The sequence below is a fragment of the Anguilla anguilla genome, chromosome 14 (assembly GCF_013347855.1).
Source record: "Anguilla anguilla isolate fAngAng1 chromosome 14, fAngAng1.pri, whole genome shotgun sequence".
Classification (NCBI taxonomy): domain Eukaryota; kingdom Metazoa; phylum Chordata; class Actinopteri; order Anguilliformes; family Anguillidae; genus Anguilla; species Anguilla anguilla.
This window is the reverse complement of record NC_049214.1, coordinates 17,242,371-17,269,686: the sequence shown is the minus strand read 5'-3', so window position 1 is coordinate 17,269,686 and position 27,316 is coordinate 17,242,371. Positions and strand designations below refer to the sequence as shown.

Here is a 27,316-nt window from a genome sequence, read left to right as displayed (position 1 = left end):
ATCACCAGGAATTTGTTTAAGCCAGAATTTCTCTGACAGTTAGTGATAATGAGTACAATGTACCAAAATATGATAGAGCATTCACTTACATCCATTCCTGTGGTATTTGGCTTGCTTTTGTTTTTACAAAGATCAAAGAGTGCATAATAATCCTTTGAACAATTTAATAAATAAAATCATTACAATTAAAGACAAAACCCAGCAATCAAGAAGCCAAATATCTATTACAGAATCATTTAAATGTAATGCATATACCTTGTGAATTTTAGTTTTGTATGTATTTTATAAATCACAAAGTTATTTACGTCAGTGGTGTCATTGCAAAGTAACACAACAGTAGATTAAAAACAGAACAGAGCAATGTAAGAACAACTCCATTTAATAATTTCTGAACAGAGCACAGCAAAAGAACAGTAACTATCAAAGAAATGACCGGATGTACCAGATTTCTGATGAGGGTAATACCACTAACCCTCACCACCTTGGCACACTCTTAGCTGCAGTAAAAGCAAATGCATTCAGGTTTTAACCTTCAGCACATGACTGGTATTTGTTTAGCAGCACACTGGCGGTTGCTTGATGTGCTCTGATTCCAAGCTGGCAAGCTGTGTGTGGGGGGTTTTAAATGTATCCAGTAAAAATGTACTGTAGACAAAGTAACATACCAGTGCAGACACCGGTGAAATCCATGGCCCTGATCCTGCAGAACCTGCCCTCCCTTCCCCTCTGGAAGCAGGACCTGCAAAGCAGCTGCTGTCAGCAGCAAGCCGCACGCATGACAGCGACACACTGCTTTGGCATCCCGATGTCTGCAGGGAGCAGGAAAACCTGCAATGTCTATACAAGACATGAGCTCACCCCCTTCTGGGCAATAAAATATTTCACCCACAGCAGGCAACTCCACAAATTGGTATTGCTCACACCATGCACTTTTTGCTTAAAACCCACTGACACTTTGGGATCATCTGGCTCACCAGATTGACTGCGCAAGTTTCTAATACCCAATTAGCTCATTTAATGACTTCTGCATGCCCATATACATGTTCACAAGTGAGTATATCACAAAGTCACCAAATACATATCACCATTCTCTGTGAAGAGATAGACAAATGTTCATAATCCCCCAAAATGTTGCAGTAGAAATGTGTTCTTGCTCACAAAGTCAGAAGAGTAACTAACTCACTCATAATGCAAACTAGCTACTAGGTGTCATGTTAATGATGTCCTTCTGCGATCATGTTGTTATCGTGATTCTTCTGCAAATTATACACTGTCATATTATTTTGCAGTTCAGTGAAATCAGTTACTACTTGGATGACAAAACATACTCTGTAGAAAATAAATCTTACAGTTTATATGTAAGCACAATATAAATACTATGCAAACTTGAATTGATCCTCATAGCATGAGTTATAGCATCACCACAATGCTTGTCATTACAATCATGAACCTAATTTTTATGTAATAGTGATAGTATGTCTTGGTGAAGCATACCATTTGTAATTTTGCCAGTAATTTACTTTTTTTTTTTGTTTTTTTGTGGATTAGTACCAAATGTACCAAAAACTGCAAAAGTGGTTTATCTGAAAGCAAATGCCTTGACTTTTCCAACCCTCTCAGTGATCAGGCTCTGTTTCCTCTCCTCTCCCTCCTGCAGCCAATGTTTGTGACGATGAGCTGCTGCTCTGCCAGAATGGTGGCACCTGCTACCAGAGCCAGAAGTGCATGTGTACACCAGAGTTCAAGGGGGTGCTGTGTGAACAAATTCGCTGCGAAGGTGGGGACTGCGATGGTGCCTCGGCTTCCTACCTCAGCTTTGCCACCCTGCTCCTCTGCCTCTTGGCCAATCAACTGGCCCAATTAACTGCAAACTGAGCCACACCTGGACCCGCGCAGGCGAGGGAGGGGTGAGGCCACTGCAGCAGAGTCCCCTTCCCAACTCCGGTTTGTAGGTGCCATTTTATCTCAGATGGCCCAGGCCTGTTTCAAGGTACAGGGGGCTCCAGGGGTGACGAGAAGCTGGAGGAACGTCGCTTTCTTCTCCTTGAACACCAGTGCTGAAGGAGTAAAAATACCAAAAACAAAACCACAATGTAAGAAAAGACTAGGAAGGAACCTGTTGAATATTTAAGAGACTTTCTTCTTGTTGTAGTTCTGAGTTTACCCCCCCAAACCGCTCACTTAAATTCTGCACTTAACCATGTCATTTCTGAATGGAGATGGGTTATAATCGCTGCTGAGGCCTATTTAAAACTTTAAGCCAGGTTTAACTTTCCCTGGAAACAGGATTTGTTTTTCACATTTCCTTTCTTTGCTGCAATTCTGTCTCCTGTCCATAGTTTCATGAATGCCCACTGACTGAATTGAAAAAGAAATGTAATCACTGTTTTCCTGTGCAACAAGAACAGGAACAAGAATGAGTATCTCCACTGTTAGAGGTTCAGATTTCACAAGGTATTCAGGAAGCAGACACAGAATATAACGTATCCAAATGAAATCTAAAAAAAAAAAAAAAAACATCTAAAGAAATATTACTCTTATATATTACATTGTTTGAATATTTTTTGTAGAAATTATTTTTGTTCCAAGTTAACATTAATTGAAAATAAAAAATATATATATAAAGATGAGAATTTTATTACTCCATACACCTTACAGTAAATGTGATTGTTACCTGCCCATGCTTTGTTTCTGCTTAAGTCATTTCCTTAAACAAGTTAACAAAAAATTATGCTCTGTCAAGATTGCCAATTTCTCCAGACTATGACTCACATACACCCACACAAATGTGTTCTTGGGAATAAACCTAGCAATAATGTCCACTACCACCATTTGACATTTTAACATTGATCTCAAAACTGTATATTATGATTCAAACATATTGTCCTGCTCATTGAAACTTCGCCAATGAACCACAAAGTAGTTGCAACAATGTCATGCTGTTTTTAAAATGATGCACTTTTTCTGTTGCAGAAGATCTGGTTATCAGAAATATTGACTATATTGAGCAACAATAGCAATTAAAATGCTGTGGGAACCAACACTGACATTTGTTATTTTGATTCAGGGGTGCTCTTCAGTTTGTTTCTTAAACTTCTTAATTACAAGAAGAAATATTTAAAGCTTCTGTTCAATCCAAGACTTATACCAGCTGAAAAAGAAAGGATGTATTTATTATTCAAAACAGATTCTGAAATAATCTATATTCATCAATATTTTTTAAAACTGTCATAGTGTAAAAGTAATGCATTAATATGAATGTGCTCTAAATATTGATGTCACCATATTTTAAATGGCTCATGTACTCACAGCAAGAGAGATCTGGTGACCTGCAATGACATAATTAACATGCACAGTAGGGCATTTCTGTAGTGGGTCCACTAGCTGCATTTACTACAGTGATGACATAACCAACTAGTCTACCTTACAAGCAGGCGTGAGCGTGCAGGCAGCATTTTGTTTGCATTAGGCCTATTGGTCACAATTCATGATCTTGTTATAGGAACATTTCATTTGCTTGTCTGTCAAAATGATGGATGATTTAATTTTTTTTCAAACAAAAGCATCTGAAATTCGGTAAATGACGGGTAGATCTCATTGTTGTTGGCCCAAATGAAACTGCACAGCTAGCCCATAGAATATTCCTCCCATTTCGCACATATGATCCGCGTGGAAATTGGAAAGGCGATTGTAAAGTGACAGGAACAAATAAAAGTTTGTAATTGCTTAAAGTTGGCAAACGGTCGTCTTGATTAATAAATACAATGTAGGCTCCCATAAGTTTGCTTCTAATTCTATAATTAGACCTACACTGTTGCATAACATCTGAGCTCAAGCAATCGCCAAGGATCATTAGGTAAGCTATATATGCAGGGCAAACCATGTCCATGCTCTTAATATCATGACCAAGGTAGTTTCTGAGAAGTGGTTAATGATAATTATAATTGTTATAAACAATATTTTGACTGTGTACTTTTTGGTCAGACAAAAAAAACAACTGAAAGTGGTGATGACGGGGGTGCCCAGATGAGGGGTTTGATGGATGCAGCACCCTCTTAAGGCCATTGAAGGGAAACGCAGTTATGAATGATGTGCTGTAGCAAGGCTGTAATATCATTTGTCCAGAAAGAATGAATGGGTCTCAGCTAAAATTAAGGGTTTTGCAAGTAACAGCTCAACATGTATTTGATGAATTTCATGAAAATCTGCATAATATCCTGCATAATAACACGCACCCGCACACACATGCCATTATAACCAATAACATATAGAATAGCATACATTAATTTGCTTAAAGGAATGTCAAATTTCAAAATTCTAAGACATTTAGGCTGTACAACACACACAAGAAACTGCTTTCGATGAAGTTAAACCCATGCATTATGGCTGCCAAACTAAATAAGTCAAACAAACAACCATTTCTAAAACTACATTATGAACCTGGTTGACAGAGACATGGCTTTACATATCTGATATCATAAACTGTAAAAAATGACAAGGGGAATGGAACAATGGGACCACACTAATTACAATCATCTCATGGTTATGCAACCCACCAAATATTTGGCTGATACACATCCATATGTGTTTGGATGTAACAAGGGCACAAACCATGCGAGTGAGCATTTTAATTCAAATGTGAAAAAGAATGCAGAGTGAGATTTCAGCCAATTTACGTACCTACATGACACAACATAAGACATAGTCATACCAAGGATGGATTTATAAAGTGATGCAACTTGTAAATTAATTTATTTCATTAAAAAAAAAAATTTATCCTTTAAATTTTGGTCCCAATTTGTCATGCCCAGCCCAGCGTTTAAAGTCTTTAAACTTTAGAGAAAACTGTAATTCTGCACTGCAAAATGTACATCACTGAAACAGCAAAAGAGTTGCACTGTATCCATAAACAGGAAATTGGAGAAAAGATGTGGGAAATATTATTTAACATTATTTATTGTTTGCCAGCAGTAAAAAAAAATATGAGATCAGTTGGTAAAGTGTTGCCATGTTAGGTTATTGTATAAACAAAGGCAAAAAAGGTAATCAACCTCTCACCCCAAAAATGATATTGATAAGGCTATTAGGTTAAAACTTCAATATGGAGCCAAGATCTGGGAGAAAAATGTAATTTGGCCTGCATCTACAATGGATGTTGCAGACATCAATAAAACAATATTTTACACAGATATGTATTGTCTTAACCAACAAAGTTGTTATTAGTTGAAAGTTTAAAAAAGTAAATGGTAAAACTCCTAATAGCACCTTTTTTAAAGCCTCGTTATCCCAATGGACATAAAGAATGTAATTATTAATCATAACAATGGTAGGAGAATATGTACAACTATACAGAATGAAATGTATGAAATGAAATAGAATAGCCTGGTCTATATTTATAGGCAACCCAGGTCCTGGAGTGCCAGTGATATTTCTGGCTTCTGTTTCGTCTCAATTGGCCTCATGAAGTTTTAAGGATTATTAAGAGTCTGAGCCTGAATATTCTGAGTCTGAGTACCTCCAGCACACAATCACATGGGTTCATTAAACCTGATAATTAATACAGTTATGTATTTATGGGTTTGAGTGGAGCAGAAGCCAGGAACATCTCTGGCACCCTAGGACTGGGGTTGTCTAACCCTGATATAGACCATGTTTTGAAGCAGACATACCATTCCAAGCAGATTTCCTTCACAGAAGGACATATCTAAGTAAAATCAGGGGTTACACAAAATACACATTGATTGCAATGCCTTTCCTGACGCTGTTCTTTACATATTTTTCAGCTTATCACTACGTAGCTGTATCCTTTTGAAATCAACATAAAAGTGCTCTGAAATCAAACTATATAGAACATGAAAACACCAAAGCAATATGCAATTGAATGGCAACATGAAACATTCAAGAAAGAGTACATACTAATCTTTTAATGACCACCGGCTGACATGCCATCATCCCCAAGGCAGTGCTATGATTCTCCCTCCTATAGGTGAAGTTCTGAAGACATTCACACATAAACAGGAAGTCAAAGCTCTGGAGGTGTGCAATGCACTTTTCCCATGGTTAATGGGTGAGACATTGTTCTCACACAAAGTGAAGTATTTGGGAACAGTGCAATCTCAGTCACTTGAGGCTTATTTCCATTCCAGAACTAGTGGCAGATACCACAACTGCACTAAAATAAAACAAACAAGACTAAAATAAAAAGTCCTTCAGTAAAAAAAACAAATACACAGTAGAAAAAATAAACATTTGGGGAAAAAACCTTACAAAACTCTTCTTGTATGTAGGTTAAAGAATGAGGGAAAAAAAGAATTACAACCAAATCTGGGCGTTATTTTTAATAGCTTTGCGTGCATGACTTTCGGTTTGGTTTGAGAGATGTTTTTGTCCAATTTCTACATAGAAGTATTTATCAAAAATAAAACCACTTAAATACTCATGTGTCAGTATTGGGTTTATGTAAAATATACAAGAAAAAAAGTGGGTAACAAAATAATACATTTAATGATACCCCAGGTTAGCTACAAGATTCTAGCTTCTAAAAATGAAACCATATGTCAGTACGTTCTTTTACAAGCTACGTGCAAGAATCCTTTTTAAACCAGTGTGGAAGACTTACTCTAACTCTGTCCTTCATATTATGCCACGGAATACCGAACAATGCTGTGCAAGTCTCACCCAAAAGTAGGGAAACCTTTGCCATATAACCTGAGTTAGACGCGGGGTCGAAGAAATTAGTAATGTCCTGCATTTCCATTTGAGATAAATACCCAATTCACCACTCTGCAATCCTTGGCAAAGTAAGGTAACCTGCTAACGGCTGCTGCAACCTACACGTGAAAAAGGCTGCAATCATCTCTCAGATTCTGCACAGTTGCATGAAAACCTGAAAGATAAACTTTGAAAAAGTCACCTCTTTACTTTCTTGCCAGATGTGGAACTGGAGCAGCCGTCAGAAGGCCGTTTCTGTGGACCCCTAGCATTGTGGGACATATAGGACAGGTTTTGAAGGGAGTCCCTGCGGTCCCATTCCCTAGAAGCGTGTTGAGGTGCACGGCACTCCTCCCTGCTCATGCTTCTGCTCAAAGACGAGCTGGAGGAGTGCGGCCGCTCCTTCCGATCTCCACTGTCCTGTCTAGGGTGGGGCGGCTGGACAGCCAGCCGAGGGTCTCTGGGCCTCTCTGCTGTCATGGGTCTGGAAGGCAGCTGGGCCAAGCTCCTCCCCTTTGTGTCCACTCCCACTGGGGGAGGGTCTATTCCCTGGTGAGACCTGAAGGGAGCAGCCCTTCCTGCAGACGCGGCAGAGCTGGATCCTGCACAGTATTTTTCTGAGCTCAGAAAGGCAGGGGCTTCAGCATTCGACTTGGCCAGCGTGGGAAAGCCAAGCTCTTTGGGGGGGTAGGACAAGCTCCTCATAAAGCCAGACTCAGGCTTAAAGATCTGCTTGGAATCCATCTTGAAGTCCTTTTCGCGAGTCTTTATTATAGTTCCCCTCCTGACTGCATCCTGTATTAGTGCACCCCAATCTCTGTGCTCCTGTATGCACAGACAAATAAATGGCACTTAAAATCCTTTAAACGTTTTCTACGGTATTGAAGCTTGCTAAAAAAATAAAATAAATACTAAACAGCACATACCCTGAGTGTCCTCAGATGGCCCAAAATAAACAGGCTGTATTTTGCTCTTGTAATTGTTACATTCATCCTTTGTCGATTCCCCAGAAACCTATGGGTGAAAAATAAGTGTGAACTGGCCACTTCAGCATTATTCAGTACATAAGCAAAGCTAACTGTGATGGGCCAAAACAATGATGCAAGTTTTCACAAGTTGGCTCAGAACCAATGGTGTGTGTTTTCACCATTCACCCTCCTCCCTCAGGAAAGCCAAGGCCACTGCTTACCCATACTCACCCGATAGAGCGAGAATCGCTGCTCGCCCTGACGCAAGACACAATGATGCAGTCCATCTCTCTGCCCTGAAACCCGTCCACTGTGTCCACCACAACCCTAAAAACCACATGAGATGAACACACCATATCAGCTACACTACTGCGATGAGCATGCTCTCCAAACATAACTACAACCATTTTAAAAAGAAATGAATTTGGACAATCTTCTGTTTGGACAGCAATGGGCACTTTCAGCTGTTCAAGTCTACTGTGATTAAGAGTGCTTTCACACATACATTCTAATGGGCCTCTACTTGTATTTGGAAAGTGAATACTGGAACTAATATTAAAGCAAAGTAAACTGGAGATTATTAATTATGGACATTTCCATGAGAGGTAAACTCTCAATAACATCTGCAGCAAATGTATTCTGGTCAGTTACTGCAGTCCACATTTGTCAAGGCAAATGTTTTGCATTAAAAAAAACAGCAAGAACAAGCTGCTCTAACTTAGCTAAAATACTGTGGTTATTTTTACACCATGTAACATTTAAAAGTTACAATGGCATAACTATCCAACAGCTCCAGGCATTCAGCACTGGCTGTGTGGGGTTTTAATATGCCCTAATTTTGCACTGGTGAACACTTGAAAAAGCATATATAAAGCATAATTAGTCTAACATTCCACCTTTTTAAATGGTCAAATTTCTGGACGAAAGTCTTATCGAAATTATGCAACTCTAGGCAGTATACCTTATCTAGGGACTGTAGTTCCATACAGAAAATCTGTAGGGAAGAATATGGTTTGGGATGGCAGGTATACCATCTGCCAAGTGTAGTATGCCAATGCAGCACAGAGTTTTTTTCACTTTCAAAGGTTTCCCACAGAAAGGACGACAATGTCTACAGGCACACACATTTAAAACAGCCTATTTTTTTCTGGTCTAAGAGGAAAGCAGTCCTCTGTATAAATCACTAATACACTAATGTTAGAGCTTGGATGAAATAAAATAAATGCTGGGCAAGACTAGGCATCCATGAGCTTAATCTCTGTTCAAGTTATTGAGAAGGAGAGGACCAGCAGCACTGATCTTACTGCGAGCGTTTTAATTCCTCCTTGGCCATCTCTCGATTGATGGACTCCTGGATCCTGTACTTCTGGGCATTGTAGGGGGTGATGACACCAACTTTAATGTTTTGTTTTTCCAAGATCATCTTAATGAGAATCAGCACCAGTTTCACCTCCTTATGGTTGCAAAAAGATCTGAGAAAAAGGTAAAATATTCAAATTGATTAGATTTAGATGAAAATGCATGTAGTCACAGATTTTACATGTAAAAACCTCAAAACAGGTGATCATTCATCTTGACTGTTAAAATCCAAGAAGGTAAACTTATAGCTTTCACTTCTCACAAAACACATCAGATAGCTAGTCTCACTTGCTGACTGGAAAGTAAAGATTCCTGAATTGGCAACAATACAATAGAAGTAGCAGGAATATAAAACATGCAGGATGAAAACAATCGTATTATAGTTTCCACACTATAATACATGCAACTGACAGTAGATTTTCTAGGAAAACAATTGGCTATTTTTGTATGCACTAAGGACACATATATATCCACAACATGAGTCCAATGTGTAGCCCCGCGGCAGGGGCTTCCTCAATTTTGAGTAGCCATTAGGGAAGGGTAAAAATAGGAAAATTGCTAAAGGATTACACATTGCGAGAAAAAATGCATTTACACGTTTACACAAGGTTGGGGGCGGAGGGGTTCTAAAATTGCCACATTTCAATTTAAAACAGTGTGCTACCTAAACTATAGCCAAGATGTGCTTTTAAATACAAAAACAGCCACAGAGTGAACTGCAAATCACAGAAAAGCGCCAAATGATGGGCAGTACAGAACTTCAAATACGTTGAGAGGAAAAATATATATTTGATAAAAAAATGTAAAATATTAAATTAATATGCTTTATTTCAGTAACAACAAATAAAAAGTCAAGAAAAGCTTTCCTTTAATTAAAACAGAACACCACTGGTCACGTTTTAATTCCTAGTTTTGTCACAGATTTTCAAAATAAAAGCCCTCAATGATGTTTGCTGATACATGAACTACTACACAGCTTGTCACTCACAGTCACTGCCAAGTGTTTATATCTTACATGATTTAGCATCATTCCATAGCTGTTGGAGTATGTTAGCTCAGTGTTGCAAAGTTTACATTTGACTTTACTTTACTTCTGCTCAAAGAGAGACCAAATGGCACTTTCTCTTTTATTCTTTGCAAAGCATTGAGGAATGTCAGTTTGATTTTCACCACACACACAAGCAGATGCCTACATTATCACTTGAGAGCTGTTACTACAAGCTAAAATGTCTAATACAGAGCTAAAGACCGATATAGAAAATGGAACTGCAATGGAGCATGAAATCTCCTAGAGCTATTGCCAAATCTGTCTGCAATTTTGGATATTATGTCTTTGGATGGCTGTCTTGTAGAGTTGTTAAAAGTTGTTCCAAATTTAGTGGTGAATGTACATTAAAAGAGTGGCCATAATATCTGCAATCACTTTTGTCTACTAATATCAAAGTTGGTACACATACTTACTATGAGGCCTGGGAGGCAAGTACCAAAATTATTGAAATTTGGCCACCTTGGGGTGCTATACCAAAAATAAAGTTAAAATGGCAATTTAACTAAAGCAGAAATTCAAACCAAATTTTTGGGGGATCATTACAGTAACAGCTATGAGTAAGACAACCAACAGAATTGGTCACATGTAGGCGCTGTAGGAATTGACCCCTTCATTGTACTAAATGAATTAGCAAACCAAAAATATGTCTAAAAGCAGCCAACCAAACAGCTCTGTAGTCGTCCATCCAGCCGACAGCCAGCGCTAGGAGAAATCCATGTTGTGTTTGTCACGATTGTATAGAGCCAGAATAAATTCATCAGGTTTTTTTTTTTTTTTAGCCTTTTATCTTGACACCTGATTTAAAAAAACTGTTTCAGCCTATGAGAAACACAAAAACCAAGGACATATTTCCTAAATGGACAGTTTTATTCTAGTTCGTTTAAGTCTGTTTCCGTCTATTTATTTGTGTAATACATGGTTTGCACTATGCCCAAATATAACATCAAAGTAGAAAATTGAGATGATGCAATCCAATGTGTATTCTAAATAACCCTACAGAATTAGTAACAGCTGTAATATGAAAATGTGCTACCAATGCCCAGTGATACCAATCTGGGCCATAAGAAGTCTTAAGATACACTACTTTTGTATAATCACAAAGATATGATAACCTTCACTGAAAATGTACATTTTTTTGTAAGATGCCTGTACTGGACCACAATCCTTCAACAATAACCATCAATATCAGGAAAGAGCAGCAGATAGCTTACTCGCTCTCCTTGGTCTCATAGCCGTCCGTCACATCAAAAAGTCTGTAGGGCTGAAAGGGCCAGGTGATCGCACACCTGTTCTGCGCTGTATCACTGCAGAAAAAAAGAAAGAGTATAGACCGATACTGCATACTTTACACACAAACGCACGCAGGCACGCACACAGATCTGCAAGGAGCAGATTTTCTCATTTGAACAATCCTGAAGCGCAGGTTTTGTTAGACGGCCTTTAATGCAGGTTGCACTGACACTTAGCATGGGCGTTAACAGAGTGGGGTATCTTTTAATTTGGCGTACTTAGCGATTAAAATGAATTTTTCTAAATAGAATTTATCATTTAATCGCCGTATCATGATGTGATACTTCTGTGGCCCTCTTTAACCCACCAGCGTACCAGTCAGTTTCGAGTGTCCTGTTGTAGATGTGCACAGAGGGGAACTGGCAGATGTCAGGATGCATTCGGTACTGCTTGTTGAGTAAAACAACCGGGACAGTGATGTGAGTGTTCTCCTTGGCTGTGCGGTGGAGACACTTCCACAGACGTGCCATGAGGGACTGGTCATACTTCTTCTCTTTTGCAGTCTGAACACAGAGGCAGGAAAACTGCTTCACACCAGTGGATAACCACCAAAGCACAATATAGCATTTTCTACATATTTATATTAACCAGCACTATATTCATGTCGCTACCTAGCTAGGAAGACTGTAAGCAGCTAAATCGTGATTAATAACACATGGAGTGTTACCATTTGACTCCTTACATATACAGTTTTAATAGTAATTTAAAACATTTTTAACTCATTCTTCAGCATGTGACCATTTAAAAAAAAAATGTTTAACACCTCTATCTGTGGTCCAATGACAAGCTGAAGCTGCCATGTACTGATCCCCAATGCAATGCAAACATAATGCAGTGTAAATGGACAGATATACAGACACCTGCACACGACATTATTTCACCTGCTCACTGGATAAGCGTGTGTTACCTGGGAGACAACAGTGGGAGGTAGTTGTTCTGGATCTCCCACCAGGATCAGGGCAGGGCAACGGAATAGCATGGGGATGAGAGTTTCAGGCTCAGTGGCCTGTCCTGCCTTCAAGCAGAAATAGCAGAGACAATGTTTACTCCAAATGTTCGCAGTAAACATATAGTCCATATTGGCAGCCATATTGGATGAGCAGTGGCATCACCGATCAAAACCAGCCTTCGTGTGGTCAACTCCAAATCACCACCAAAAAATCTGCCTGATCCACAAAGGCGTTTTCTGTTAAATGAGCGAAAACCAAATTGTTGATGGACGACGGACGGACGGACAGGGCCTTGACATAATGCCCCTCCTGCCTCCTATGGAGGCCGGGGGCATAAAAATGAGGCACACTGGATACCATAGCAGGAGAACAGAGGAGTTAAACAGCTACGAGGTCACATGAGCAGGAGGGAACTTGCCTCATCCACAATGACACAGCTGAAAGGCTCATGGCCCAGGCGCCGAAAGGCAGATTCCAGGACCATGCTCCCGCTGGTGCTCAAGGTGCAGCAAATGACGTGGGCGTCCTGAAGAACCCTGGCCTGGGTCTCCTGCTTCCTGCTCCGAGTCTGCCATAAAGGCCAACGAAGGCCACCAAGTTAAACAAGAAACAACATTTACTGAGCTCAACACAATTCTTCCAGTTACCTACAGTAGAAATAACTAATATTTATGATAACAATGCCACACAGTGCCCACGAACAGCATCAATGAAATGAGAACATTACATTTGAATGATAGAAAGGGGTCAAATAAACTTTATTAAAAGGTAAATATTGGTCTAGTATGTCAGAAGTTTAAACTATTTCAGTTAGACACATGCAGACAATAGCGTAATCTTCACACCAAGGCCATCATCCCTTTGCGTCAGGCTTCCATTTTCTTATTTTACAGATTCTTACCTCTCTCAGCTGTCGCCAAAGTTTCTCTCTTTCTTTCAACAGTTTACATTTCTGATCAGTCAGCTTCCGGAACTGTACGCAAGCCAGTGAAGAGAACGAGAACAAAAGGACGAATATTAGAACTGCACCAAAAAGCTCAGTTCAGGAGTTAACTTACAGCAGGACAGCAGTCCAGGTAATTAGTGTCAGATACGTTTTATAAGAAAAAGAAACGTTAGCTCTTCCTTTTTCATAACAGAGTAGATACAGTGCAATTCGATGCTGCATAATACCTCATCACTGTTTTTTTTCTTCACCATGGCACACATGTTTGAGAGGTTATCAATGTCCTGATCAAGCTGCTGTTTGCGGCGGACGCTGTCCAGGTCATGTCCTTGCTGCGCTTTCTCTGCAAAGACAGAAGATTACTTCAATAAGGCCCTTTTGAAAATACTTGAAAAAGGGATCCTGGTTTATTCATATCAGGTCTGCACACACAATCACAATTCAGAATCCTAGGCTAATATTTAAAACAGAAAAATAGCTGATAAACCAATTTAAACTCTGGAGACTGCTGCTGGTACAAATGGATTTCTGCATGGTTCAGCTGCATGTAGTAAAGCACTGAGCTTGTGGTTTCGTATTTCAACATGCAAACATTTCACATGAAACACTGCATTTCAAATCGTGTTCACTACTATTGCCCGGGCTGTTTTTCCAAATATATGACTGAATATTTGGAAAAAGAATTCCTGTAACTCCTACATGGATCGCCTGATATGGATGTAAATACTCTCAAATTAAAGATTACAATCTAAACGAGTCTAAACTTTAACCTCATACGCACAATTTTATTTCAAATGTGTTGGAGTAGAGCCAAAACAACAAATATATACAGATATAATCACATCATTGGATTTTGTGCCAATTCGCAAAACAAAAACACACAACCATGAGATTAAGTAGAATATATACATAAATGCAAATCTTATGCTTTTGATACTAATGCTTTTAGAAATGGTAACACAATGTAAAATGTTAAGTCTCACCTGCCTTGGATTAAATACAGGTTTTTTTATATTCTATATAAAAATAGAAATCCATCCGCCACTTTCAAATTTTATACATGTATTCATAATGATACAATGATAAATCTTTCTCTGTGACCTCCCCTACAAAAATGCAGCTTTGCAAATACAGTATATGCTTTAAATACCCAAAAGATATCCAAATTCTGATACTGATTTTTTACCTACTGGCCAGAGCTTCTTTTTGAAATCAGCATCGGTTTTAATATGTTTACAGCTCAGTGAAGGGTTTTCTGTTGACATTTCTTTCCATCAAAAACTTAAAGCACTCTCAACATTTTTTTCCCCTCAGAGAAAGTGACCTTATAACAATGTGAGACTGCAGGGTTCCACTGGTAACCAACAACTCACGTGTTCTGATTCGTGTCTGGCTGTCGAGGCTGAACAGTTTGAGGTTTTGTGAAATAGCCTTCTCCATTCCCAGTCGTACTAAATTTATGTCACCACAGTTGCCTGTAATGACATTAAGTGTAGTCAAAATAGTTTAATGACATACTGTCGTCATTAAGCATTACAAAAGCAAAATCATCTCCTGAAATCCAGATTTACACAGTTCACAATTTCCCAACAAAAAAACATTCCACATTACATTACACAAATGAGGACATAAAGACATTACTCATTTTTAAACTGATATCCTTCATGACTACCTACCAAGTGGGTTCTGGATGTTCCTGCAGTTTTCCTTGAAGGCCAGAATGATCTTCTTCATCAGGTTGTCTACGGCAGCATTTGACGGAGCACACAGCAGAACCCGACGCCTGCAGGCTTTGGAATACCGGCTCACTGTGGCGGCCGAGTTCTCCTGCAGAAACACAAGAACCACAAAGCACAAGCAACGTCACCACATAGATATGGGGAAAAAAAGGCAGCGGTTTTATTTGTTTAGTTATCTTAACAATTTTTAAAAATCATTAATTGATGACACAAAAGGATCTTAATCACTGCATCGAAATCTTCTGGAACAAATCCACAGCATGGCAAACAAAAGCAGCGGTTATGGAGGCTATATTTCAAAACCATCAAGTTAACATGCCTGCATTGCCATCTACAGGCATGTATTATATACAAACAAAAAATGAATATATATCTAGTTATATAAACAACTCCAGTATCCCATATTGTACGGATTTTTTTGGAAATACCTGGCCAATCCTTTGCTGTACAGATTAATCTATACAATGAATGATACAAAATTTTAATACAAGAGGTATGGATGTTGAGCCAACTTTAAAGGATGATCGGCACAGAACCAGACAGATGCCTCACATTTACTCAGTTTCAACCAGAAATATCTGACAGCAGAAGGTGGACAAATACCAATTTACTTTTGGCTTATTTTAAGTCAGTAATAGAGCTACCTGTGCATACTCACCAGCAGCTATACTGTCAATTGAGAAAACCCAAAAGCTCCCTTTTAGCTAGCTAGCTCACAAATGCCAGAAGCAGCAAACTCTTTAATCATATGCCTTCACGAGTAGACCAAGGTCAGTTCAGAATACCCTCATACCTTTATCAACAATACCATCCACCCTATTGGAAGGAATGGTATGAGATAGGTTTAAAATTTGTCCATGTTTGTCGGTCAGCAAAAATGACCATGTGCCGCATTCACAGAGGAAAACGAGAAGACACCATGTACCTCTGAGAAGAGGCTCTGCAGTAGACCCACAATGGTTTTGCTCTTCCCTGTTCCCGGAGGGCCGTGAATAAGGCAGATCTTTGGCGATCTCTGCTGCCTCTTCACGATGGACACACCCCATTTAATTGCTTTTACTTGCTCTTGGTTGTACTCCTGCAGGGAAAAAGATGTGTCCATGGACAATAATACATGTAAGCAATGATTTTTTAAATTTATTTTTTTATTTTAAAAAAATAAACATTTTAAATCAACAAAAATAACCTAAATTCCATATCATCCTGGTGCTATATTAATTACATGCCCATTGTACAATGCCCTGGAGGATTTAAGAAAAGGTTTCTTTGGATTTACAAAGACTGCCCCAAGTATATTCACAACTGCCTGTCAGTAGGAACAGCTACACACAAACAAGCTCTCAGCTTCATATTCACACATGGAAAATCAATACTGAAATTGAGCCATACTTACAGGGAGACTCTTGACTAAAATGTTTTCCTGGCTAGGCTGGAAGAAGGTGACTTGGGGTGCAAGGATTGGCCGGAACATGGTATTATTCTTTAGCATATACAGGGCTCTAAACTCCCGGATTGCGCTGACCAGAGACCCCATCAGCTGGCACTTCACCGCTTGATTGTTCACCGAGGAGACATTTCCTCTAGTCTGAATGCTGAGGTTCAGTGTTGGCCTCTCATCTGAACATATACAGATTAGAAAACAAAATGAAAGATGGCAAGTTATATTAAGCATGACAAACCAGTGAAGGACTTAAAATAATAAATTTCAAGTTCAAATTCAAATTTATTTAGCTAGTTTTACTCCTCAAATAAAAAAGTAAATTACAGCCATGGTGATGCCTCACCTTAATTCATTTTTTTCCCATGAAAAATACACATTTGGAAACAAAAAAAAGAATTTCTGGTAAAAAGGTGGCATGCAAGTGGAATACTACAAGCAGCAGTTACGTCTGAAAAAAAATGAGGTAACGTCTCGCACCTGCAGGGTTGACAGAGGATCGGGATACACAGCCAAAGCAAGCACGAGGTTCCATCAGCTCGGGCTCATTGCAGGTATACATACTTCTGTTTTGAGGCAGCCACAATATCACCAAGTCATCTTCCTTGGGATACAGCTGATGTTGTACATCTCGCTCACTGAGGCAGGCTAGACCACAAGGAGGTCATAACAAACACAGAAGCATATAATCCACTTTGAGAGAAAATACATATGGGACCCTACAGTAGCAGGTCAGGGCCACGGCTGTGCAACAGGCTGACAATGGACTGGAGCCTCTAGGGGACAGGTGGTTTAATACCCCGTTCACACAATAGGGTCTCAACCATTTGATGAGGAAAATCCCAGAATGCAATTATGTGGCACCATATCCAACTGCCCAGCCAGTCAACAATCGCATGGTCAGGATTCAATACCAGACTGCATGGTGCATCACTGAACTGAAAACCAGAGTTTTGGTAGAATGAGCCATAAAGTAGCCCAATATCATACACATTTTTTATTTACGGAATACCTCCTCACAAATTTTTTTCAAGCAGTTTTACGACCCCACCACCCAAATTAACATTTGTCCGTGTGGAAGGTGGCGTGTAAACTACTTAAAAATACAATGATTAAATGATCATGGTGAAACACAATAAGTAAACTTTCCTTTAATTTTAGTTCAGCAATTACAATCCACTGTCATTTCTGGGTTAGGTCCATGATGTTAAAAGCGTGCATTCAAATTCCAATGAATCCTAGTTCATGTGTACAAACAGTAGCTACCTTTCTTCGAGTCTACAGTAATTGTATAACAAGTAATCAAAAGTTTTTTTTCAGTAACACATTAAATCGCAGACATGGACAAACAAACAAAAAAGACAGATATATTCTTGCTCAAAAAAATGTAACTTACCAGTGAAACTGGCATTGGCTATTTGATTGGTGTATTCAATCCCGTTTACTTTCAAATGGTGAGTTATAATTTTCCCCGAATGTGTGTTTTTTTCCCAGTCTTTCGCAAGCTGTGATAAGGAGGAAAGAGTTAAACCATATTCTGTAGGGAGCATTAAAAAAACAGCTGAAAAACGCACTCATACTGTGTCAGGAGAACAGTTAACAAGGCTTTACTAAACGATTCCCTTTGAACATCTATTACATACATTATTTATTTTATAATATCTACTGAACTGCAGAATACAAAGTTATGCCATTTACACACATCAACAAATTAGTTTTTGTTTGTATAAGAAGAACATACATGTCAGTAACACAGAATTGTCACACATCTTTAATCAGGTATTGATCATTTCCAAGACTGGAAATACCTAACAATTATCCAACAAAACTAGTGTGTTAGCACACCCATCATAGATGCATTAGTAATTAGTATTATTACTTACCTCTTCAAAAGTGTTTATCAGCAACAAGGGATAGAATGTTTCAAAGTATTCCTCATAGGACTTGTAGCTGTTGCCCACTTCTTTCAGAGGAAGATTGCACAAATCTGATGGAACGCCAAACTGGGAATAACTACAGAACATGTCGTAGGTCCATTTTAGGATTGTGTTAATTAAAACAGACTGATCAAATTTATAGCCAGAATCCACTGGCGTCACCTTGTTGACAGGGGTCTCTGGCCTTGCATATGTCTTGTATGAGGGAACATGTGGAGATGAACCAATGGTACCGATTTGGATAGGAACAGAGCGATTTACTGGGTGGGGCTGTTTAAACTCAGGCTGTGGCAAACTTTTCCTTACAGGTAACACAGGGCGAATCATCTTATTCTTTGCAACAGGTGGTGGTGGCTTGGCAGTCTTCTCCATTTCCTGGACCAAGGTTGCACTCCTTGAGCTGGGTGCATATATCTTAGTAGTTGATGGTTTGGCCTTTCTGCAAGATAATGGTGACATGCCAGGTTTCAAGAATACATTGTCATCCTGCTGCTGAGAAGTGGATGGTTTCTGGACAACAGATCCCATCAGTGGTGTGACTGCCTTGTCCTGCCCTTCCCCAAGTCGATCCATCCAAGGCGATTTTTCTGTGTTTATCTGGCTTTCAGATTCTATTTCCATGTCCACTGGATCTCTCTGTGTGAGGAAGAAATCATCATCCTCCATCTGCGAACACATTTCCATATCTACTGGCTCCATTTGTGTTAAGTTCATCATGTCAGCATCCCCCTCAGCATCTTCACGAAGATCAGAATCCCCATCCACTTCATTAGCACTGTGCTTTTTTGCATCATCTACTATACCATGATTGTGGGGTTTCTGTTCGCCATAGTAGAGTGGATCAGTGTGTACTGTTGTTGTAGTTGTAGAACTTTGTTTGCTCTCACTCAAGCTTATTTCAATCGTACTTCGACTCTCTTGTAATGTTTGATCAGCTTGCTTTTCTCTTTTGCTGTAATTAACTACAGAGTCGGGCAACAGCGAGGGTAAAAAAATGAACTCATCCTTGTCCTGTTCTTCCTCTATGACACCAGGGTTCAGAATATCATTCCATTTAGAATTTGTTTTCCTTATTTGATCAGGGCATTGTTTTGCAATTGCTTGCTCAGATGCAGCTACACTCAGTAAGGACGGTGGTTTTTTTCTACTTTGCCTGAAAAACTGAAGTTCCTGAGAAGCCAATAGCTTTTTATGACCCTTGACAATTAGCTTTTGAGGTGAGATTAACCTGGACTTCCTATTCCTGCTTGTCGGCTTCTTTTGCTCTACTTGGACGCCCTGTCCATGCTTCCTAAGTTGATCAACACAGTCTAAGGATCTCTGGGACAGATCAAAGGCTTTTCTTTCCTTCTTCTTGAGACCCAGTTTCTCCACAGCAGAAGTTGGTTCCACAGGCTTTCTGACCTTTTTAGGAGGAACTATAGCAGGGGTGGCAAATGAAGAGGTGGGAAGCTTGGAGGCAAATTTGCTTGAAGTTGCTTCCTGGTATGATTTTTTGTTTTGTTCGCTACTTCTAAAAACTTTATTTTTTACACTATCTTTTTCTTTCTTTTTTCTGGAAGGGCTTCCTTTTCCAGAAGCCTTACTGGGCAAACGTTTGGGTATGACAAAATATTCAGTTTTTTCTGCATTACTTACTTGAGGTTCTGGAGAATGCTTTTGCTTCTTCAGCTGTGCTTCTATCTCTAGCAAGGCATTTTCAATGATCTCGTCAGAAATGGGCTCAGTTTCATAACCTAAAGTATTGTTAGGGTCACTGGGACCTGGTCTCACTAACTGTTCATTGCATGATAGAAGTTCTTGTTTGGTTTCTTGAGCTGGCACATTGCTACTAATGTTATGATCATTCCAGGCTGAGAACACATCCTCCTGTGTTTCAAATTCAAACATCTGAGAGTCAATGTCGCTTAAATCACCATGAATGGGGCTCTTTTGTAAATCAGCAGCATCGAGAGGTTCGCTTTTTATTTTAAACTTCTCGCTCCCACATCTATCAATTTTTTTTCTGCTAACACAAATGACATCATCTTCCTTTCCGGATTCTGAATCAGAAATGACAATGACATCTAAAGCAGGTTCCACTGTATTGAGGTGTGAGCCATGATTTCCTTGTGCAGTTCTCTCTTTATTATTCCCTTTCTGTTCCATCCTCTCGGTTGCACCAGAAACTTCTGGGCTGGAATCAAAAGGACCATTGTGTCCTTTACCACAGGTAGCAATAGATAGCTGATTAAGACCTCTGTCGGTTGGTGTTTCTAAGGATTTGAACTTCTGAGACTTTTTCAAAAAACCCTTTACAGTTGAGAGTGGCACATCATCTCCATATTCACTGCCTTCTGAAACACATTGAGCCATTTGTGTCCCTGTAGCCCTTCTCTCTGAAACTGATGTTGAGGGCCTCAAATTCTCTGGTCCTTCCTGACACCCGGAGATAGAACTGAGAGGCCCTTCTTTGGTGAATGTTTCAACTGTGCACTGTTCCCCATTAGATGATTTCTCCACTTTTATATTTCTAGAGTCTGGTGGCTTTTTTGCAATGTCTTGGAGTTTGGTGAAAAGAGATGGACTCAGTTTGGTTTTTAGTTCTTGCAGCTTTCCTGGGTCTGGTATCATTCTGGTCAGCTGAAGGCAAGGTCTCAATTCTGAAACTGACTCAAAATTTTCTTCTGTAACATTTGGTTCTTTCTTTACAGAGATAACATGACTCTCCCCCATTTTCATATCGACACAATCTCTGCTTTCGATGGTATTTGAACTACACTGTCCAGAAATCAGGCTCTGTTCAGATTTCAAAGTTTGGCAGCAATTTTCTGCGTAGGATGGCTCAGCATTGTTACTTGCTGGGGGTGGTGTCAGGGCATCCAAACTTCTGTCAGTGGCTTGTTTGTGACTCTTGTCTTTCATCAGCTTCACAATCTGCTTTAAGCAATTCTGTAGTTCTTTAACCTCTGCAACTGTAAGACCCCATTCTTTTAAAGAAACCTCTCGAATTTGTTTGTTAAGCATGTCTAGAAACTGTATAGATTTGCTATGTAATGTCAATTTTCCACCTTCTTTGAGAAGGGACCGAATTACCAGCATACAAGCCTGGGGAACTACAGTGCTCACTTGCGGTTTTCGGTAAAATGACTTCAGGGAAGAAGTAGAGGACACACGGTTCGACCCACTGTCCAAACCCTTAGGGAAAGCCGTACATGGCAAAGTGGCACACTTCACTATCACCTCAACCCAGTTGGATACACTGTAATAAAGCACATTCATGCGGCTCTTACTGAGGTGCAACTCAATGATAAAAACGAGTATCAGAGTGAAAAACTCTGTGACTTTATCACAAGTCTGTATCCGTCCATTGATGACGTCCTTGATACCTCCACACAGGTAGTGGATGATTTCCCCAGTGTAGACAATGCTGAGGTCATCTAGGTCCATCACAGATTCCACAAAGGGGAAGAACCAGAGGAAGGTACTGTTGTGGACTCGCATGCCCTGGCCTATGTCTGACTGTAGCACATTGACCAGGGAGTGAATTTCCTCATATATCACACTGCTGCTCTCTGCACTTGCTGAGCTCCTAATGCTGGAGTCCTACAAAACCAAAGAAAAACACTTATTTTCTCATTGTTAAAATGAACTGTTTTGTATGTCAACCGCTTACACACAAGATTTACTTGGCAAATATTTTTGTTGTGATTTCAACTGTGATCACAAACACGCAACACATGTAACACTGCAGGAACAATTTTAAAAACACAAAGACAGTCAGATAACACTACATAAGACAAAGTGGATTTGAATCAGGCTTCAATAATGAAAATATATTCAGCACACAACACAAATACTGCAGGTAATCAGTTAAAGGTACACTCAGGATGCTTTGCACAGTCCCTTTAAGTGAAGAGTTGAATCCCGCATTTGTATTTTCCTGTGTTCACGTAGTGTGTGGTTGCTTAAAATCTCTTTCTCTAGTAGTAGACATGCAACAAGAGTGAATATCAGTTTTCTCCTGGCCACTTTGGTGGGCAAAGCCAACTATATCATATCTACAATGTACTCCAAATGCTTCCACCCAGGACAAACAGCTAAACTGTGCACAGCTCTTAAAGTGTGGCTAAAGGAAAAGCAACAATTCTCTGATATTTACGTCGTCTGTTACAACCTCCGCTGTACACTAGATGATACTTAATAGCAAAACTGGACTGCAAAATTCAAACAATGAATTCCATCAATATTCAAACTCTGTGGTTAGCAGCATAAATAAACATGACAAATAGTGCAGAGGATGCACTGTGTTAAGAATTCTAATATTTTAAAACTGAGGGTGCACTATGAAATACTTTAGAGTCCCATTCTGAAAGTGAAACGTGACACTACCTTTCTTTTTTCTTTGATGTCGGACTCATATACAATTTGACTGCAGGTCACCATGTCGTCATCACACGCCCGTTCAACTTTGACCTTTGACCTTTCAAAGAAATACACAAAATAAATACAAGATAACTGTAACAAAGAAAATATGTATTTATTTTGCCCAAATTTTAAGATGAGAGAGTTCCAAAACCAACAGCAAATTACAATTAAGTTGCAGGAATAACTGTAACATAGTGATGATTCATGTTAAACAAATGCAGCAGCATAACTTACGTACATCATAGTTTTACAACGGATGTTCTCGATCTCTGTGGTGTAGCTGGGGCTCCCTGTTATTGCCTGAAAAGCAGAGGCTGGCTCAATCTGTTGACCCCAAACCTTAGAGCCCAAACGATCCAAGATGACCATGAAACATTGCAGAGATGGCCAAAAAGGGTCCATGCTTTCATCTGGGAACAATGCAAAATGGTAAATTAATTTGGAAAAAATCACACTGTAATTTCATACCTATTCATGTACATGTGAAACTTTCATGGATTGCTGCATCAACTTCTCAAATTTTCCATGCTGTCAAAAGTCTAAAAATAACATAAAGTTCCCATTAATCCCGTAATTTGATATTTTTCATGCACTGAAATACAATATATAAGGGTTAAACTCAGTATATAAAATTGATATCCTTACCTTCCTCTCCTTTCTCCATTGTGTTAAGTATGCACTGTATAATGTCAGTTTGCTTATCTGGGCCAAGCAATAGAGAATCCATTGCCTGAGCATCAAGTACAGTCAGGAGCATGCATATCCCTGAGGGCAAAGAAAGGGTCTTGAGAAGAACAGCAGCACAATACAGGCACATGGTCATTGTTCTTATCCTCATTTTATTGGGTCTAGCAAGCATCTCTGGACAATGACGGTTGATGGCACAACAGTGACTGCCTCTCATTCTGCCAAGAGCTTGGGGGTGGTCCTGGATGACCAACTGGACCTCAAGGAGCACATCAAGGCAACATCATGGTCCTGCAGATTCCTTCTGTACAACATCAGATGGATTCGACCATACCTGACGACGCACTCTACCCAGCTGCTCATCCAGGCTACAGTGACCTCTCGCCTCGATTACTGCAACTCTCTCCTTGCAAGAATGCTGCTGCCCGACTCATCTACAACCTTCCTAAATTCTCCCACGTTACTCCTCTGGTGTGATCGCTCCACTGGCTACAGTCGCTGCTAGGATCCAGTTCAAAGCCCTGACCCTTGCCTACACTGCAGTCAACAGGACAGCCCCCATCTACTTGCAGGACATGATTCGATCCTATGTGCTTGCTCGACCACTCCGCTCTGCAGCAGCAGGGCGCCTTGTACCCCCTCCCACCCGACCAAAGGGATCACAGAGCTTCTCCACCCTAGCTCCCCAGTGGTGGAACGAACTCCCCGTCCCTCTCCGAACCTCCCCCTCACTACCCATCTTCCGCCGTGGCCTGAAGACTCATCTCTTCAGACTATACCTGGACTAACTACCACCACGCTGTATATTTCACTCTAAATCCCCCCCCCCCACCCTTTTTCATGACACTTGTTACATGTTGCCCCATCCCAGCACTTTTTGGCAATTTGTATTTGTCCTAATACTGCAGCTTATTCTTCTGCCTAGTTGGCTTTGCAGAGGTTAGGTCTGAATAGTGTTCACTGTGTGAACTAAACTGTGTTCTTGGCTAGAAATAGCTGTACAAAATAAGTATTGTATCTTATTGAACCTGTGTTTAGTAGTTGTCCATGACCATTAAATGCACTTTTTGTACGTCACTTTGGATAAAAGCGTCTGCCAAATAAATGAATGTAATGTAATGAGATGCCGTCATTTAAGATCATTAGTATACCTAGCCAGTAGTTCTTGTAGTTTGTCGAATCATAGAGGTGACGTGGAAGAAGGGCCATCTCGCCCTTCTCAGGATCATAAGAGGTGTCTATATCAGAGTCCTGGAAGATATCACACTGGATTACGCAAAACATGCTGGTGAATATATCCTGAAGGTCATAGAAATCATCCCGGTCCACCTTTCCCAGTGATCTGGCTGCGCGAATAGCCCAGCGTCTAACCTAGAAACAGAAAAAAGTTTGAGCACCGGATATATATATATACACACACACATATAAAAGCCTGAACTAGCTCATCAGAAATATTAATTTCGGGTTATACAAAAAATAAGTTGCATTGTGAAAATAAAAAGTCAACATTAGGGATGACGTATAATCAATTTGATTAAATGAGCATCATGATGACCTTTTTTATATAAAGCCAATTGCTTACCGTTTCATTGGGGTGGACAAGGAGGAGATATATGCCCTGATATTTGTCAAAAACCTGAAAGGAGTTTGAATTTTCCATCTTGCAGAGAGCTTCCACACACATTTCACCTGAGAAAACAAAAAGGTTTACTTAGACAGCACAAGTTAAACAACAATTGGACCCCTCGGCTCACGTTGTCTTTGACTACCACGTATAATCCAAATCTGTATGTGTTCAAAAAACTACACAACTGAATATGTAATAGTTGCTTTATGGTGTCCTTCAGACTTCTGATATAAAAACACACTTACATAATGTGGAGTGCCCCAGTAGGTAGGGATACTTCAGTATCTCAGTAAGTGGGACCCGTAAGAAGTTTTCATATTCTGCAGCTGTAAACTTGGGGACCTGGATCTCCTGGTCATCTTGAACTATGAGGAGGTCATCTTCCTCCAGCTCCTCTTCAGATGCCTGAGTAAAGCGAGCCAAAAGTCTGGATGTCTCCAACTCCCACAGCCGCTTCAGAAGACAAAAGAAGGCAAAGCACAAATATTATTTTTCCCTGACCTTAATTAGATACAATATGCAGCCAGACTGTAAACCAGTAGAGTCCGTTATGCTGTGCCATTATAAAAAAGCTTTGGTATACCTGAATGCCTAGGGTAATATCTGGCAAGACTTACTTGTAGAAAATGAAGCAAATGTAGTTTTCCCTTATTTAATCCATATGCCTTGTTTAGTCTAATACAGTCTACAGGAACAGGATAAACACAATGGCTCTGTTTATTAGCCATGACTATCAACTGGTCTATGGTCTAAAAATAAACTATGTGAGCTACAGTATATATCTAATCCCACAAGGTCAGTTTTGTTATTTTTGAATATTATGTGGCAAGTCGTCTTAAAAATATATTTTCCGAGTATTTGTTTCTACAAATGAAGATACAAAACCATTGAATTTCATTTATCTACAGTACCCCACATAGGGAATGTTAAAGTACCGTATGCAAAGATGGTAGCTCGTCCCTTGCTCTGTGGTACTCCACCACACACTCCAGGCAGAAGCAAAGGTCATCATTGGCAGCTTGCTCATCCTCAGCTGAGAGTGACCCAGAGCAATACTTCTGAAGCAAGTCCGATGCACCCGGACCAACAGACGTACACCATCGGCAAGTGCTCATCTTTGCGACATGCACAAGACAAACAAAGGTGGTTGGAGCTGTGTCACATGCAACACTTTTGTTGTAATACTACCACATGAAACTCAGGAGCAGACAGCTTTAATTGTGATCCTAAGAAACACAAAACATTCCAGAATCACAAATTATATTTTTGCACAAATTAGAGTGGTCATGACATCCACTAAAATTGTTGCATGATGAAACAGTTTTCATACATAGTTAAACACCTCTGACTTGGTGCTAGGTTGGCAACTAAGTTGTAGTATGACTGCTGTGAACCCCGCAATAAATGTTTTCTTCTGAAGCTGGCTAGTTCACTGTTGGTAAGACAGTCATTATATGAAAGGCAATTAAGTAGGTTTAACTTTGCCTGCCTAGCTCATACTTATTAGAATTCCTAAAATTAATCGGTTCTCCGATAGGCATTTAGACTAAGATTGCATTGTCTAAAACTGAAAATATCCAAGAATGTTAAGATATTTTGCTCCTGACCAAATCATTATTTGCGCGACACGAATAATTTCACTAATTGAGTAAATGTACTGTGCTCATATTGTAGCTGGATGCCGACTAGCTAACTTTTATGACAATCGCCAAAGAAAAACTAATGAGGAACCAGCTACCTAACTCGCTAGCCACCTTTCAGCGCTCAGATGCATTTTGAAGCCAGCAGGCCAGCAACTAATTTTTTGTTTTGTTTTCCCACTACATCAAAGTTGCTAATATCTGTTATACCGTTAATGAATAAATGTTAACTTTACATACAGCTGGATACTGGAACTTTAACTTGTTGTTCTTGGTATTCATGTAGAACTTCAAAAACGAAAACTGACGTTAGCTGGCTCGTAGTTTTATTGCTTCCGATCACTTTATGCGCCCACTAATGCTACACTTTTAAGCTCCATTATATTCTTTGAAATGCAACTTACCATTTTCAAATCGCAATTATGGTCCTGTTGGTTAACATTATCGAAGATTCGTTCTTCAGTGCGCACCCAACAATGATCGTTGTTTTCTTTCCAAAACTACACAAAACTCCACAGCAAAACAGCATCCAGGCTGTAAGGGCATGGAGGAAGTGACGTCAGCTGCGA

The 27,316-nt window shown here is 39.7% G+C and overlaps 2 protein-coding genes across 4 annotated transcripts in view; one reads left to right on the top strand and one right to left on the bottom strand.

Moving 5' to 3' along the window:
* The window catches only part of LOC118213127 (netrin-G2), a 54,456-nt gene extending 48,757 nt beyond the window's left edge, over positions 1–5,699 (top strand). For both annotated transcript variants that reach the window (XM_035391834.1, XM_035391835.1), the window contains one exon: positions 1,658–5,699. In XM_035391834.1, the coding sequence (XP_035247725.1) occupies positions 1,658–1,875 (218 nt within the window). In that variant the 3' untranslated portion in view covers positions 1,876–5,699. The remainder of the gene's footprint in view (positions 1–1,657) is intronic.
* setx (senataxin) lies at positions 150–27,307 on the bottom strand. 2 transcript variants are annotated; one of them, XM_035391832.1, is made up of 26 exons: positions 27,152–27,307; positions 26,043–26,222; positions 25,353–25,560; positions 25,063–25,169; positions 24,632–24,851; positions 23,439–23,558; positions 23,032–23,203; positions 22,758–22,848; positions 18,333–21,971; positions 17,846–17,954; positions 16,930–17,097; positions 16,405–16,628; positions 15,937–16,089; positions 14,949–15,099; positions 14,646–14,747; positions 13,500–13,615; positions 13,228–13,299; positions 12,745–12,894; positions 12,284–12,391; positions 11,692–11,879; positions 11,298–11,390; positions 8,984–9,151; positions 7,911–8,006; positions 7,638–7,725; positions 6,914–7,536; positions 150–2,057 (listed from the first exon to the last, which is right to left on the bottom strand). In XM_035391832.1, the coding sequence occupies exons 1-26, from the start codon at positions 27,152–27,154 to the stop codon at positions 1,961–1,963; spliced, it is 7,446 nt and encodes a 2,481-aa protein (XP_035247723.1). In that variant the 5' UTR covers positions 27,155–27,307; the 3' UTR covers positions 150–1,960. The 2 variants fall into 2 exon arrangements, with proteins under 2 accessions (XP_035247723.1, XP_035247724.1); XM_035391833.1 differs by lacking the exons at positions 23,439–23,558; positions 24,632–24,851; positions 25,063–25,169; ... (1 more) ...; positions 26,043–26,222; positions 27,152–27,307 and having other exon boundaries at positions 23,028–23,154.
* Between the last annotated feature and the right edge of the window lie 9 nt (positions 27,308–27,316).

Excerpts from the sequence above, each read along its gene's own strand:
- setx (XM_035391832.1), bottom strand. Across the intron at positions 17,098-17,845 it reads AGCCAATGCCAGTTTCACTG|CCTGCCTCAGTGAGCGAGAT; the intron begins GTAAGTTACATT and ends CTTGTGGTCTAG. Across the intron at positions 7,537-7,637 it reads GCCATCTGAGGACACTCAGG|GAGCACAGAGATTGGGGTGC; the intron begins GTATGTGCTGTT and ends CTGTGCATACAG.